At 49.0% G+C, this 16,531-nt stretch overlaps 2 protein-coding genes across 2 annotated transcripts in view; one reads left to right on the top strand and one right to left on the bottom strand.

Moving 5' to 3' along the window:
* Positions 1-3,620: 3,620 nt before the first annotated feature.
* On the top strand, positions 3,621-9,420 carry PRPH2 (peripherin 2). Its single transcript, XM_014465965.2, has 3 exons — positions 3,621-3,724; positions 4,705-4,951; positions 8,372-9,420. Exons 1-3 carry the CDS (start codon positions 3,621-3,623, stop codon positions 8,582-8,584), a joined length of 564 nt encoding a protein of 187 aa, XP_014321451.2. The 3' UTR covers positions 8,585-9,420.
* Positions 9,421-13,293: 3,873 nt separating this feature from the next.
* Positions 13,294-16,531, bottom strand: part of UBR2 (ubiquitin protein ligase E3 component n-recognin 2) — a 124,980-nt gene continuing 121,742 nt past the window's right edge. Inside the window, 1 exon segment of the mRNA XM_006100547.3 lies at positions 13,294-15,450. Within this exon segment, the coding sequence (XP_006100609.1) occupies positions 15,309-15,450 (142 nt within the window). The 3' untranslated portion in view covers positions 13,294-15,308.

Raw genomic sequence — 16,531 nt, 5'->3', positions numbered from 1 at the left:
GCAGCTCCATGATGAGCATGGATTTTATCACGCTCATCGTCTGCCTCTCTGAGGGGGACACAGGCCTGGCCTCGGGGAGCCCCAGTCTGAGGGGGAATGGCCCTTTCCTCTTTATTGTATTTTATTTTCATTTTTTAAATCTGTACTTGAGGAGCCCCAGTCTGAGGGGGACACGGACCTGTCCTCAGGGAGCCCCAGTCTGGAGGGGGGGACATGTCCCTGTCCTCAGGGAGCCCCAGTCTGGGGGGGGGGACATGGCCCTGCCCTGTAGGGGCCAGCAAGGTGGCTTCTCCACTGGGGTCAGCACGGTGAGGGAAGGCGCCGCCCAGAAGGCCAGCTGCAGGCTGCAGGCAGCCCCGACCTGGGGCCTCAGCCCGCAGAACCGCAGGCCTGGTCCTCAGGCAGGGCCCAGAGGCAGGTCCCGGAGGCAGGGCCACTCTGGCGCTGGGTGAGGCCCGGCCCTGCCTTGGCCCTTCCCCTGCTGCAGAACCAGCTGGTGGCGGGCCAGGTCCCAGGGAGGGGGCCCTGCGTGGGGGGAGCCCCCTTCTCCCCAGCTGCACCCCGTGCAGGTCTCAGCTAACCCACAGCCGCTGAGAGGGCAGGCCCCCCCACCCCCAGCTCTGGAGAGAGGAGTCAGTGCCGCCACCCGTGTGCGACCCGCTCACAGATGCAGGCTGGGGCTGACGCGGGCTCTCCCCCACGGGAGGCGCTGGGACGGCCCAGGCGGGACACTGAGCTGGTGGAGTGGGCGCCAGGGCCGCCAGGCAGGGAGGGGCGGCAGCAGCCGAGCTGAGCTACTCCGGGTGAGGAGACGAGGAGGCCGTGGCGGGGCTGGTCTTGGGGTGGGAGACACTGTCTGCTCCGCCTGCTGGGCTGCTCACCCGCAGTCAGTGGGGTTAGAGCGAGAACTTCTCCAGCGGCCGCTGCTGTCAGCCACAGGTGCCTCCTTCTCACAGCAGCGCTCTCAGCCTCCGCACAGCTGACAGGGCCCATGCACCCCGCTAGTGTGTCCCCGGCAGTGTCTCACCTTGTCACAGAGGCTCCCTGCTCTTCGAAGCCTTTCACACGGATCCCTTCGTGTGATCCTTGTGTCGACCCCACTTCACAGATGAGGGAGCTGAGGCCCAGGGAGGTGAGGGGATCTACCCGGGGGATGGACGGGCAGAAGCCCAGGCGTCCTGCTCTTCTCAGCGGGACCACCTGTGCACCCAGGGCCGCCCCCTCCTCGGGCAGTGGGTCCTGTCCATGCAGGAAAGGTCGGTGTAGAAATATGGTCGCCGTTACACAGGCATGGATTGTTCTCGAGCCAAGGAGGCCACGTGTACAGAGCTTTCTTGCTTTCTTTCTTTTTTTTATAAATATACTTTATTGATTTTTTACAGAGAGGAAGGGAGAAGGATAGAGAGCTAGAAACACCGATGAGAGAGAAACATTGACCAGCCGCCTCCCGCACACCCCCCACCGGGGATGTGAGAGAGAAACATTGACCAGCCGCCTCCCGCACACCCCCCACCGGGGATGTGCCCGCAACCAAGGTACACGCCCTTGACCGGAATCGAACCTGGGACCCTTCAGTCCGCAGGCCGACGCTCTATCCACTGAGCCAAACCGGCTAGGGCTGTACAGAGCTTTCTTAAAGTCTTACTCAGACGGACAGCAAAGGACAGTTCACTGAAAAGGAATCACAAATGGATCTTTCCAAATATATATATATATTTTATGGCTTTCAGAGAGGAAGGGAGAGAGAGAGGGGGGGGAACATCAATGATGAGAGAGAATCATTGATGGGCTGCCTCCTGCACACCCCACACTGGGGATTGAGCCCACAACCCAGCATGTGCTCTGACCGGGAATTGAACTGTGACCTCCTGGTTCATAGGTCAACGCTCACTCACACCAGCTGGGCTGGATCTGTTTTTTATAGTCTTAAGTTTTATTAAGTGAAAACACGAACGCTTCAGGACTTAGTGTGTCATCCTTGCACAGTCGACATGTGAATCTCTGTACGTTCCAGTTTAGTGTATGTGCTGCCAGAGCGAGCACCACAGGTGGCTCTTCAACATGTTAGACACCAAACTCCACTCATGAGAGAAGTGGAAATTAAAACAACCGCGAGATACTATTGTTTTAGACCTCACCCAAGGATATGTTCTCTCTTTTTTTTTTTTTTTTTTTGAGAGAAACATCGATTGAGAAATATCAATCAGTTGCCTCCCGTACTCGCCCTGACCAGGAATTGAACTTACAATCTTCTGGTGTACAGACGACACTCCAACCAACCAAGCTACTGTGTCAGGACCCAAGATACTCTTTCCATGGGTCAGCTTTCACTATCATCTGTCAGACCTGTGAGGGCTTGGCTGTGGGGAGGGGCTCTCGCAGGTGTGGCTGGTGGGTGTGCCTGCCCAGCCCCGAGGAGAGTGGCAGACGGTGTCTGGTGTGGTCACAGATGGACCCACCTCTGGCGCAGGAATGCATCTTCTAGGAACTTACCCTCTAGATAAATTTATACATGCAGGACGACACGTGCGTGTTTGTATTAACAGGAGACTAGGAAACCCCAAGCGCCCCCACGGGAACTGCCCAGTACCCCAGGAACCATCTGCGGTGGGGACACCATAGAGCTCACCGAACACCTGACAACACTCCGCACTGGCAGATATAAATCATCTTCAAGACATTGTTAAGGGTAAAAACACAGTAGGATAGCCTTAGCCGGTTGGCTCAGTGGGTAGAGCATTGGCCTGTGGACTGAAGGGTCATGGGTTCGATTCCGACCAAGGGCACATACCTCAGTTGCAGACTGGATCCCTGGCCACTGGTCAGGGCGTGTGTGGAAGGCAACCCATCGATGTGTGTCTCTCTCACATCGATGTTTCTCTCTCTGTCTCTCTCCCTCCCTTCCACTCTTTAGGAAAAAAAAAAAAAGACAGTAGTATATAATGCTGCCACTTAGGTAAAAAAAAAAAAAAAAAGAAGCAAACTGGGAAGAGTAACATTTATGGAACCCGTGTTTGCTTGTCCCTGCATGACGCCTCCCCAAAAGGTCAGACACGTTGGCCATAGTGGGGGGACTGGAGGGATGAGAATGAGGGGGAGTTTTATTGCATGAAGGAGATTTTACTTAGAAGCTAAATATGAAAGTCTACTTATACTGTCTTTATTTTTAATATATTTTTTTAGTTATTGACTTTAGAGAGGGGGGGAAGGGGAGAAACATGATTTGTTGTTCCACTTATTTATGCATTCATGGGCCGATTCTTGTATGTGCTCTGGCTGGGGATCGAACACAACCTGGGCGTCCTGGGCGATGCTCTGACAAACTGAGCTCCCTGGCCAGGGCGAAGGTCCTTTTTTCGAGTGCAGTGATCATTTCAGTGGATATTGTTGAACATGATTTCTATTTTAAACAATTACAGGCTTTCTATTCTTGTGTTGTAAAAGTCTGCTATTATATGGAATGCACTGTTCATGTGCAACTTAAACAATTTTTTTTAAACTCAAGATAACATGCATACAGTCAGGTGCGCAAATCTCAATGGCTTTTGACACATACAGACCTGGTCAGGTAGGGCATAGCCAGCCCGCCTGATGGGGAGGGGAGACCCGTCGCTATAGAGATGTCTCCTCCTCTTGAATCTGAACCCACACGAACGTATGGTGTGCTCCAACCCAATACATACATAAATATAGAAATGCAGAGTTATGTGGGTGCATCCGTCAGGTGAGTAAGGAGTGCCCACCCAGCTGGACAGAGTTCATGTGGATGGTGAGCAAATGGTGAGCAAAGCGAGGGGCAAGCCTCATCCCCTGCACGGGCCCTGACACATCTGCTGGGAAGAACTGATCTGGCCAGAGGGGGTCTTGGTCCCAAAGGGGGAGATGAATTTGGAGAGAGGTCTGGGGGCTGAAGTCGGATGGTCACGAATACAAGGCAGAGCCCTGCCCCCCTGTTGCTCTGACCAGCCTGCCATGGTTCTAAGAAATCATTGCCTGCCAGGGACGATGGATGATCTCTACATTCCCCAATCCCAACCCTCTTGAGCAGGGGCAGGGAACGTCCAGCTGTGGGCTAAGGCCCGAGAAATCATTTGGTCTGGCCCTGCCAAGGCATTAGGGGTGAGTTAATTAAATGTTTGACCAAATATAACAGGCTAATTTTTAAAAATAACTTTCTTTTTAAAAAAAGTATGTTTTTATTGATTTCAGAGAAGGAGAGGGAGAGAGAGATGAAAACATCAATGATGAGAGAGAATCATTGATCGGCTGCTTCCTGCACTGGGAACTGAGCCCACAACCTGGGCATGTGGCCTTGATCGGAATCAAACTCGGGACCTCAGTCCCCAGTCCGACACTCTATCCACTGAGTCAAACCGGCGAGGCCTAGCAGGCTAATTTTTAAGTTGATAATTTTGTATGGCCCGCAAATGATGTTATAAATACCCAAATGGCCCTTGGCAAAAAAAAGGTTCCCCACCCCTGCTCCAGGACATAAGTTCCAGCAAGGCAGGGGCACCGGCTCCCGGGGGTCACTGCTCCATCTTCAGTGCCTAGAACACTAACTAGCTGGCACATAGTCTGTGCACAGCAAACATGACCAAGAGAGTAAATGCATGAATGAATGGGACTGTGGCGGGGACGGGAGGAACTGGCACCGGGTGAAAAGTCCGAGAAGCCCTCTCAAGTTGTTTATTTTTCCTCCAGCCGCATCAAGAGCAACGTGGATGGGAGGTACCTGGTGGACGGTGTCCCCTTTAGCTGCTGCAACCCCAACTCGCCACGGCCCTGCATCCAGTACCAGCTCACCAACAACTCGGCGCACTACAGCTATGACCACCAGACGGAGGAGCTCAACCTGTGGGTGCGAGGCTGCAGGGCCGCCCTGCTGAGCTACTACAGCAGCCTCATGAACTCCATGGGCGCCATCACGCTCCTCGTCTGGCTCTTTGACGTAGGCTCCTGGCCTGGGGTGGGGTGCAGGGGAAAAGGGAGCCATCTGCCCATTTGGATTTATTGTATTTTATTTTCATTTTTTTAATCCTCACCTGAGGATATTTTTCCCATTGATTTTCAGACAGAGTGGAAGGTGGGGGGGGGGGGGAGAGAAACATCAATGTGAGAGAGACACATTGATTGGTTGCCTCCTGCACCTGCCCTGACCAGGGTCAGGAATCGAACCCGCAACCGAAGTACGTGCTCTTGACCAGGAATTGAACCCACAACCCTTCGGTCCATGGACTGACGCTCTGAGCAACCAGCCAGGGCCTATTTGGATTTAAAGGGAAGAAACTGGGCCTGGAGCACATGCCTCCCTCCCTCCCTCCCTCCTTGGAACCAGCCCTCTGCCTGGCTGTGGGTCAGGAGGGCCAAGGCTTGAACCCCAAGACCTCCACTTTCCATTTGTTTGTTTCTGTCCTGTTGCTTAAAAAATAATTTATTGAGGTGAAATTCATAGGACATAAAAGCAACCATTTTAAGTGAACATACAGGGGCATTTAGAACAATCACAATGTTACGCCGCCACCCCTCTACCTAGTCCCCAAACGCGTCCATCACCCCCAAAGAAAACTGCATACCCATTAAGCAGTCATTCTCCAATCCCCCAGCCCATGCCCCAGGCAGCCCCCAATCTGTGGTCTGTCCTTGTGGATTTACCTATTCTGGGCACTTCATATAGATGGAATCATGTATTAGGCGGCCTTTGGTTTGGCTGCTTCCACTTTGCATGTGTTAGAGGTCCAGCCTGTGCCTCCACTTTTTGGTCTGAGGTCTCTGTTATATGGAGCTGACAGCACTTAGCTCAGGGACCGCTGACCAGGTATGGGTGAACATTCAGCAAATGCGAGCTCTTTGGATTCATGCTTCTTTTGAGATGTCGATCACTGTTTACCTGCTATTCTAATTATTTGTGGCTTCATCTTATCTCGGCTGTAAGGCTGAATTCCTCTCTGTAGCCACAGGGCTTGGCATGTAGTAAGCCCTCAGTGAATGCTGAATTCCTTTATTGAAGAGATTTCACAAACCTACCGTGCTCTGGGCGCTGTCCTGGGTGCTGAATGGGGTGTGCGTTAACCCTTTGCGCTCCAATTTTATTTTTGGAATTGAAACAGTCTGGTCCGAATTGGAAGTCCTTCCTCTCTTGGTTGCAGTAGTTCCCTGGCGGAAATTGCCAATTAGCTCAATCACCAACTCAGCTTGACGTTGGACCTGCTACTAGCGCCTGGTCTGTCGAGTCAGCCTCGATGTTGGAGCGCAAAAGGTTAATGAGTGGCAGACCAAGGTGGCACAGAGGGTGACTTGGGCTCCTGCTTTGAGCGGACAGCAGAAAATCCAGACTCCAAATTCCAAGTGTACAAAATCAGAAACATTGGGTGGGGGAACTTTCTGTCAGAAGATTCACTGAACGGTTCCTTTAGTCTCTCTCTTAGTCTATGGGAATTCTCACGCAGCAGTGCCCTTGGCTGACACCCCACTAGCCACGTTACCCGAGAGGGGCTGTGCTCCCTGAGGGTGGGTGGGGAGGGAGGGCTTCCTGTAATGTTGAGGCAGAGTCCTGGGAACCCTGGGTAGAATTAGGAGAGAAGCTTACTGCTGGAAGGCTGGGCTCCACTGGCTGCCTCAGTGCAGCACCTTTTCAGGAGCCATCTCACTGTGGACAGGGAGCTCGAATGCCCCTGACGTTTACTTGAGGTCTTTAGTGGGCAGAGCTTTGTGATGGGCACAAGGGGGGCTGGGTTAAGACAGGATTCTGCCCTGAGCCTTGCCCTCCCGGACTTCACAACCCAGTTAGCAGATGACATCTGAGCCGTGAACCTAAGGGAGCCATTACCAAGTGCAAAACTCAGTGCAGCGCGGGCCGCCTGCAGGAAAGCAGGAGGGGGCCACAGTGGGTCCAGGCAAAGAGGACTTCCAGGAAGAGGTATGTTTCCCCACTGCTAAAACTATTACACTCTCAGTGGACCATAACAATAACTTAAACTCTATTAGTTACTGTTATCATCTGCCATCATTATAAAATGCCCCCAATCTTTTTCATCTCATGGCACACATAAACTAATTATTAAAATTCTGCGGCACACCCCCCACCCAAAAAATTTTTCCAATCTGACAAAAAAAAAGTGTAATTTTGATTCACTCACACCAGACAACTATGGTTGTGTAGATGTTGTCATTTTTTTATTTGATAATCTAAGGGAGAAGAGGTCAGTGCCCCTGATCGAATAGTCAGATGTCACAGCATGTTTTATACATTCTTGCAACACGTGGGTTGAAAATTGCTGCCCCATAGCATTCATTCAACAGATGTTTACCGAGGCCCTCCACCAGCCAGTGCGGTTCCAGGGCAATTTACTGGGTGAACGAGATGGAACAGGGTTGCTCCTGCCTCGGGGGGCGGACGCTCTCCATTAGCGAGCCTAGTCCCCTCACAGAGTTTGCTGTACCCTAAAAGGAGAAGTATGTGAGAGCAAACCAGGACTGTGTAGAAACGAGTGGCTAACACAATGCAACAGACAGCTGAAAACAATACTCACCACTCTAATAACCGATTACAGCTGACACCTCTATTCACCCTCACTGTGTACCAGGTGCCACGGCCTCCACATACTGAAGTGTCACAGCACACACATGGGGCAGGCGATACTTATCTGAAAACCTGCAAACCAGATGAGTCAACAGGTTTCCTCATCACATGGCTAAGTGCCAGAGCTGGGCTCGGACCCCAGACATTTTGGCACCAGTGTCTGCCCCAGTGACGACTAGTGAACAAATCCAAACAAACCACCCACTCACCCCCACACTACTGAAGATAACAGAAGTAGAGAAAACCACATAGCATATTGTTTGCAGAAAAGGAGGTCATTTTAAAATTCCGTCCAGCAAATAGCTACTGAATACCCAATGTGTGCCAAACCATGTGCTAGGAAGTGGGGGGCACAGGGCGGGGTGGGGGTGGGGCACAGGGAGAAGGAGCCCAGGCCTAATGCCCCCAGGACAGGAGAGACCTGAGAGGATGGGGGAGGAGGAGGAGGAGCAGGGACAGGCACCACGAGGGCTGAAGCTGAATTAACAGGCGAGTGTGGAGAGGAACAACATTCGAGGTAGAGAAAGTAGCAAATGGTACAGACTGGGGAAGAGAAAGGCTGGGGTGTAGAGGGATCCCAAAGAAGCACAGGGTGGCGGGAAAGGGAGAGAGGGGAGGTGATGAGGTTGGATAGGGGCCAGTGTCTTGGGTGCCCCAGCAAGACTCATCAGAGCCCGCCTCATTGAAGGGCCCCGTCATGAACAGGCCAACGGCTCCCCTGGTTTCCTGACAGCCCCAATCCCCGCTACTCCTCCCAGACCTCCACTAAGTCTCCTCTCCCCCAACCAGGTGACCACCACGACTGGGCTGCGCTACCTGCACACGGCACTGGAAAGTGTGTCCAATCCCGAAGACCCCGAGTGCGAGAGCGAGGGCTGGCTGCTGGAAAAGAGTGTGCCGGAGACCTGGAAGGCCTTTCTGGAGAGCTTGAAAAAGCTGGGCAAGAGCAACCAGGTGGAAGCCGAGGGCGCAGACGCAGGCCAGGCCCCCGAGGCTGGCTGATGGCCCCGGGTCCCCTCCCTCCAGAACGCTGAGAAGTAATGGACTCCAAGAAATGCGGACACACACCCTTGTTCAATCTGAAGCTCCCAAGGAGGATGGCCACCTCACAGACTCTCCCTGATGGTGGGATGGAAAGTTTAGGGTCCCTAAAAGCATTATCAAACATTTGTTGAATGAATGACTCAAAATGTGAGTGAATGAGCCCCTTCAGGCCCACTGCTCTAGCACATGGTCTCACGGTGGCCTCAGGGGTCTCTGGGGATGACCAGCCCACAATCTCTCTCTCTCACGGCACCCATCTCAGTTCCACCCTAAGAGTACTGGCTACACCCGAGGGCTGCTCCCTTTGCTGTGTTTGCCATTATAAGCTCCAAGAGGCTTCATTCTACATCCAAATGTCACCAGGTGCATAAGCACAGGAGTCTGAACAAAAGTACTGGCCATGTTATCCTTTTAAAAAATGCCAAGATTGATAGGTCAGCCATTGTATTTGCTTAATGGCAGAAATTGGGGGACAATTATACTCTTCTAAGGGTACCGGACTCTCCAAAGCAGGGAGGGCTCAAAAGAAGAATTCTCCAATGACGGGGCAAGAGCATTTAGACAGAGGATTGTTTCTCCCCACCAAGAACACAGTTAAAGGCCTGCTCCGTCTCAATCACGTGCCCTCACTTGGCCAGGAGTGAGCTACGGGTGGAGGAAGTCAAGCTGTTGTCATGTCCCAGCAGCATCCCACCCCGAAAGGTCTGGGTGGGCTCCTCTGGCTCTGGGGGGACGCCTGCCCTTCCGTGGAAGAGGAGCAACCATCAGACGGGAGTCTACCCTTCGGAGACCAGGCCTCACCTCGTGGTGGGCCCAGGGAGGCCCGCACAGGTGGGCGTGTCAGCCCCCGTGGGCAACACTAATTGTCTACAGTGGAGGGCAGAGTCCTCTGGGAGCTTCTTCCTGTTTCTATCCCCAGACAGCCATCCTTCAAAGCAATATTCCTGGGATGCCTCTGCATTAAAGAGGATTCTTCAAGACAGCCGTCTTCCTGAGCTAGCACTGCAACAGAGGTTTCCAGTTCCTTCAGGAGAGAGAGAGAAAGGAAGCTTGTTTAGTTGAAGGAGAGAATGATTTCACTGCCATCCTGAGTTTCCGGTGTGGAGAAAGCAAGACTTTTGGTGCTGCCTGGGGTGTGTTTTGGGGCTCTAACTTTCCCAGGCTTAAGACCCAACAAAGATGTTTGGACACTGTCAGATGTTGGTCCCAGGTTTAATCTGACTTCTGATTCCTTGGGCCCCCCTTCCGGGGCCCTCTTTCCTCTCAGGAGTGCTGAGAACCACGGGGAAAGTGCTGCTCTAGGCCAGATGTGTAACTAAGCTGTACAATAGACATTAAAATTATATTGTATGAAAACCACTTGTGTATAGTATGAAAATGCCTATCTTAGCCCATTCAGCAGCATGTATTACAGGATCCCCAACTTTACCTAACATATATATATTTAATATTTTTGATTTCAGAGAGGAAGGGAAAGGGAGAGATAGAAACATTAATGATGAGAGAGAATCACTGATAGGCTGCCTCCTGCACGCTTCACACCGGGGATTGAGCCCACAACCCGGACATGTGCCCTTGACCAGAATCAAACCCAGGACCCTTCAGTCCGCAGGCCGGCTAGGGCTCTACCTAATATTTTTTAACAAAACCAAACCTGACACGAAACAGAAGCATTGTTCATGACCAGGGTAACTGTGTTTCAACAGCATGGGAGCCACCTCCTTCCTGCCTTCTTACTCTCTTACCTGCAAGAACAGTGACTATCAATTTATCCAAATAATCTCAACATTTTGCTAGAGTCTGGACCACGGCTGAATTTACCTAATATTTCAATATGTGGTGTCTTACTTTAGTGATTTAAGTAAAAATTCCAAAGCATTTTTCCCCTGCTCTGGCCAAAACGTATTTCCCCAAACAAGGAAATATGCATCTCGATGGGTCCAGGTTATAGGGCAGATATAAGCAACTTTAGGGTCTGAGGACAAAGGATTAACTCACCCTCCAATAATGATCACCAGTTGGTTCAGAGCAGACTTAGAAGAGCTGCATCTTAACAGATCTCCTCAGGGAGCCATAGTTGCCAGGGAAAGCTGGCCCACCTCCTTTGGTCACCGACCAGTGCCCAGTGGAACTCGGCACCAGGTTCTCCCTGGTGTCTAACCTAGGTCTTTCCTTGGGCCAGTGCAAATTCATTTCACCCAAGGGACTCCAAGATTTCAAAGTCCTGCTAGCCTAGCCCTGGGATAGGTAAAGACAGTGCCTTAGGACTTTTATTTTATTTATTTTTTAAAATATATTTTATTGATTTTTTACAGAGAGGAAGGGAGAGGGAGTTAGAAACATCGATGAGAAAGAAACATCGGTCAGCTGCCTCCTGCACACCCCTTACTGGGGGATGTGCCCAAAACCATGGTACATACCCTTGACCGGAATCGAACCTGGGACCCTTCAGTCCGCAGGCCGACGCTCTATCCACTGAGCCAAACCGGTTAGAGCAGGACTTTTATTTTTAAAACACTCCACAGTGCAGAAGTATGCAATGCTTATTCTGAACATTTAGGAAGGTGGATTTCCTAGAATTTGTGGCCTCAGCTCAATAACCCACAGTCTGTTGCAATACACTGAAACCAGGACTGAGCCACCAGCAGCAAATAAACCCTGAGTGACCTCAATACAGATTAATAAGATTAGCTGCTGGCTCTGCACGCTGCCCTGCCCCTCCTCTTCTGGGCACCTGTGGTGCTAGGCCAGAAGGTTTGCGGCTTAGCCTGGTGGCAGGGGGGACCAAAGCAATTAGGGCCTCTGACCTGCACTAGATAAAAAAGATGGCTGATGACAGCATGGCCAGCAAGTTGTGCTGTGTGTTGGGAATAGGGACGTGGGGGAGTGGGGATGCCTTCCCAGTCCTCAGTGGACTTGAGATTGGCTTCAAGGGAGGATATATCAGTCCTTAACTCCTGATGCACTGTCTTTCTTGTCCTCCAGAGGATGAGTATAAATAGCAAAGTTAAAAGAATGTAGTACAAGGACGGTGTGGATTAAGTTATATATAAAGGAAAACTCCTGTTTACCCAAATGGAATGAAAACTTAGATCAAACAAAAACCTGTACATGAATGTTTATAGTGGCTTTATTTATAATCACCAAAAATTGCCCAAATGTCCTTCACCTGTTAACTGCACAAGCACTACCTGGTGATGCAAACACTTGAAGATAAAGGGTGTGTGTTGTTATTTCATGTAAATTCATCTGCTGTGTGTGCACAATTCAACAGCATGTATTACAGGACTCCCAACTCTTTGGCGACCAAAGGAAATATAGATGATCCTCAAACACATACCTTCTTCTTCTTTTTTTTTTTAAATCCTCACCTGAGGATATTTTTCCATTGATTTTGAGAGAGTGGAAGGGAGAGGGAAGAGAGAAACACTGATATGAAAGAGACACATCAATTAGTTGCTTCCCACATGTGCCCTCAAAAGGGCTGGAAGCCTGAAACTGAGATATGTGCCCTTGACCAGAATTGAACCTGGAACCCTACAGTCCACAGGCCGATGCTCTACCTACTGAGCCAAATCGGCTAGGGCTGCATGCCTTCTTTGTGAGAGAAGCAGTCTCAAAAGGTTACATAAGATAGTTATAAAACATTATGGAAGCCCTAACTGGTTTGGCTCAGTGGATAGAGCGTCAGCCTGCGGACTGAACGGTCCCAGGTTCGATTCCGGTCAAGGGCGTGTACCTTGGTTGCGGGCACATCCCCAGTGGGGAGTGTGCAGGAGGCAGCTGAATCGATGTTTCTCTCTCATTGATGTTTCTAACTCTCTATACCTTTCCCTTTCTCTCTGTGAAAAATCAATAAAATATATATTAAAAAAAACACAACATTATGAAGAGGCAAGGCAAAGGGATGGGGAAAAAAATTAGTGGTTGCCAGGGGTCAGGATGGGAGAGCTTGGGTGATGGAACTATTCTATTTCTTGATTGTGGTTGTTGTTAAACAAACCCCAAAAACCCTGACTTGGAAAACAAGAGTAGCAACAGAGCAAGGAGTGTATCACAGGGCTTACTGAGCCCTGGACCTGAGGACACTAGGACCAGGGAAGGGAAGAAGCTGAAGGCAGCATTAATGATGGGGGGTAATACAATGGAAACTTGCTTTTTCAGTGTGATCCTTTCCTTTGAAGAGGATTCTAAGAAGTATAGCAGAAAAAAAAATAAGAGTACAGCCGAGCTCTCGTAGGTAATGCTTCCCTGGCACTGGATGCCACTCCTCTCCTACCTGTCTCTCTCATAAGTAGAAAGTGTCTGGGGAGTGTGGAAGAACAAGACTGGGATCAAGTGAAGAGTTTACACCTGGAGACAGGTCTCGGCGTTGGGAGAGACTCCGAGTGCCCCCTTTTCTCGTGCCTTGAGGTCCATAATGGTTTAGAAAGGTCACAAGCTGTCATAGCCAATTAACAGGGAAATTAATCAGCTGAAATGATGATCAAGCTTTCTATGGGAAGGTCAAGATGTCTGGCTAATGGCCATAACAGACACTAATAACATAAGCATCTTAAATGCCAAGCTAATACACATGTCCCACTTTACTTGTAGCAAGGTGACATGGGGAACACTTCCAGGGTATTTAAGTGTGAAACAAAATGAAAATGTAGACAGACCCAAAGTAATGTCAACACCTAAAGCATTTATTTGGATATCTTTAAGCTTTTTACATATGATACATTCCAAATTTTACAAGTTTTCCACAGATATTAAAGTTATAGCCAATTTATTAAACATATATGATTTTCCCTGATATAGAAAGCATGTTACATAAACATTTCCACAATAAACATAATACATGCGGAACAAATAATAATACTAAGATGATTCATTAGATAGGGAAGATAATTAGCTTAATGATGCAAACATTATTTCATCTTCTAAATTTATCTTCTCTCAGACTCTGACATTCTCAGAGAGTGAAATCCAGGGATGACACCCTCAGTCCTAAAAGCTGGAAAATGCTCATGATTTGGTGAAAACGTCCATAATTCATTTACGAGGGAGAGACCAGACCTGGTCTTCATCATTTTAAATTGAATCTTGGTGAACATTATTGAGAAAAGCCAAAAGAAGCTGGACTTAAAAGTTAAAGGAATGGGGATGTGACAAAAGCCAAAATAAACATTAATATCATTATGCCATCCATAGTCCAAACCATCCCAATCTTACCAATGGCAAAAAGGCCAGAAAAAAGGGGAGAGCACGAGGTTCTAATCTGGATTTTCTTCCTGTTGGGTGCGAAGCGCCTCCTCTCCTCTGGGTGAGTCAGTCCCGAGCAAGAAGGGCCAAGGTCATCCTTTCAGAAGATACCGTGGAGAGGAAGCAGTGACCGCAGCTTCTGCACCCCCACTTATTTTAGCCTGAAGCCTGGATTCTAACCTTCCTCCTGGGTACACTGTGGAGTGTGTAAAGTTGAGTGTGATGGAACTTTTAGATGCAGTTAAAAAAAAAAAAAAAGCGAGTGAAAGGATTACTTGCATTGGCTGAAAAAAAAAAAATCCAAGAGCCTTTCATTATTCATTTGTCCCTTAGCCTCACCTTAGAGAGGCTCCGAATGTATTCCTCCACAAAATCTGCCATCAATCTGTGTGTATCCAAGCTCTTGGCACATGTACATCAAACAGAGTGGCCATGTGGTATATAATAGTTATAATCAATTTTACTAAGTGGCTATCATTCTAGGAAGGCACCTCTTAGTAAAAACAGTAATGTTTAGAAAGAATAAAAACCCTGGGCACACAGGCTGTCCCAGGAATGTACTAAGTGAGCCAACACATAACCAGCAATCCATCTTTCCAGGAAATGCGAGTAGGGAAGGGGGGACGGGAACTTCAAAACAGTTCTTTTTTTCCCCTGCTAGTGTTTGATTCTAGAGGCATACACTTCTCCATTTAGTCTTAGAAATAAAAGAATATATTGTCTGAAAAATAAGGATACTCTATAACTTTTCAAAAAGCCCTTTAAAATGAGTTTTTCTCTCTCAAAGCCAGAAGTCTTGCCAAAGAAAATAAAATAAAAAATCCAACCTTTCACAGCTCTGAAAACCACCCAGCATTTGAAGAAACAACTGCCTCCCCTTCCTCACAGGGGTTCCTCATGCACAAGTGCCCCCGTTCTCTGAAAGCCGACGCAGACAAGGGAAAGCTGCTTTCCAAATCCACTGCTTTGCTCTTAGAGGTGGGTCCGTCAGCAGAGGGGACGCCAACCCAGTCCATGTTGAGTCACTGAACGGGACTAGGACATGTGACCCCAATAGACCAGAGACTTTGTTTCCTCCTGCTGGTGCATCAGCTTCAGGCGTACAGTGCCCTGCCATCAGTACTGTAACCTGGCTCAGATGACTGGGAACGGTCAAACGCAGTCAGGTGCCCACAGAGGGGCTGTGTCCAGCCCAGGAAGAGAAGCTTCTTGCAAGAAGTTATGTTTGAGGGATACAGCAAATGGTGCAAGAAAATATGCTGACGGAAGATGATTTTCATCAGTCCCTAGAGCCAGAAACTATAAAAATAAAACTGGGAAGAAAAGCTAACTGAAGAATTTATTTTCAAATCCAGTGGAATTGATTTCCTATTCTTTTTCTTGAAAAGCCGCTGGGTTACAAAAGTCCGAGTTTATGTTTTTGGTAGCGCAGTGACTATAAATGTTGCCAGTCAATGCCAACCAGTGTCTGATTTGCTTCCTGTGCATGTCCAATTTCCTCCGTGATACTGTGCTGGTGCCAGAGCTTCTGAATCTTCTTAAATCGCTCTTTGCACAAATGTAAAGGATTTCCCCGTCTAGAAAGAAGACAGATGTCACTCTGGATGCATTCTGTTTATTCATCTATTTTATCCCAGCCTTTCCTGGTTTAGGAAAAGTTATAAGTTATTGCTTTTAGATCCTCTGCAAAATTTCTGTTTGGCAGGCGACTGTGGTTAAGATGTTAGTTTTGCAGGTTTGCTAGGAGGAGCTGAAAGGGAATAAGTGCTGAAAAAAGCGGAAAATGCACATGACCTATACTTCCTCAGACAGGGCTGAGGGAACAGGACAGGGCTGAGCAGGAGGGTCTGGGCTGAGAAGCGAAAACTACCAATTCATTGTCCATTTCATTGGATGAATGTAAAAAGAAGGGAGGGGCAGGGGAGAGGATAGAAGGAAAACTAGAGGGGTACACGTGTTCCTCAGAATACTGTCTTTCAGCCACAAAGTCTAAGCAAAGCAGCCAAATGTGAGTAAAATCTGGGCCTAATGTAACTAAGCACAGGTTTTGGTGAGTTCATGCCTGGGGCCTCTGCTCCCAATTCACAGGACACACTCCTCTCACTCTCTAACCAGGGCCCCTCCTAAGAGCCCACACTCCTTAGGGAACAGAAAAAACCATCACCAGGTGGCATGTGCCTACAACCTCGCAGCTAAGCACCTGGGGCAGCCCATCTACTTATTCTGCCTGTTTCCAGACCTTGAACTTCTGAACTTCAAGGCTGGATGGTTATATCTAGGTTAAGACTTACCTTCTTTGGGCAAAAAGAGATGGTCTAACAAATTTTGTAATAGTACTTGAGGGAACTGCTGTTAGCATTTTGCTTGTAATAGAAGATACCATAGAAGTGATGAAGCCTGTTGTATTGCTCTATATGTCCTAAATCTTTGTCCCCCAGATTCGTACGTAATAAGCCCATTTCTTATCGATGAAGATTTGCTCTCTTTAGATCACGTGAAGAGCACAGGTCTCCCCATACAAAGCCACACCAGTTCCAATGGGCTCTCCCTACAGAGCTCTGATGCCGTGGATGCCACATGGCAATTCAAACAGTTCTGACTCTCTGGAGTGAGAAATGGAAACAGGTTGCAACCTGTCCCATTCTTTCCTTTATCTAT

Source organism: Myotis lucifugus, unplaced genomic scaffold (assembly GCF_000147115.1).
Source record: "Myotis lucifugus unplaced genomic scaffold, Myoluc2.0 scaffold_318, whole genome shotgun sequence".
NCBI lineage: Eukaryota > Metazoa > Chordata > Mammalia > Chiroptera > Vespertilionidae > Myotis > Myotis lucifugus.
This window is presented reverse-complemented; position numbering and strand designations above follow the sequence as displayed.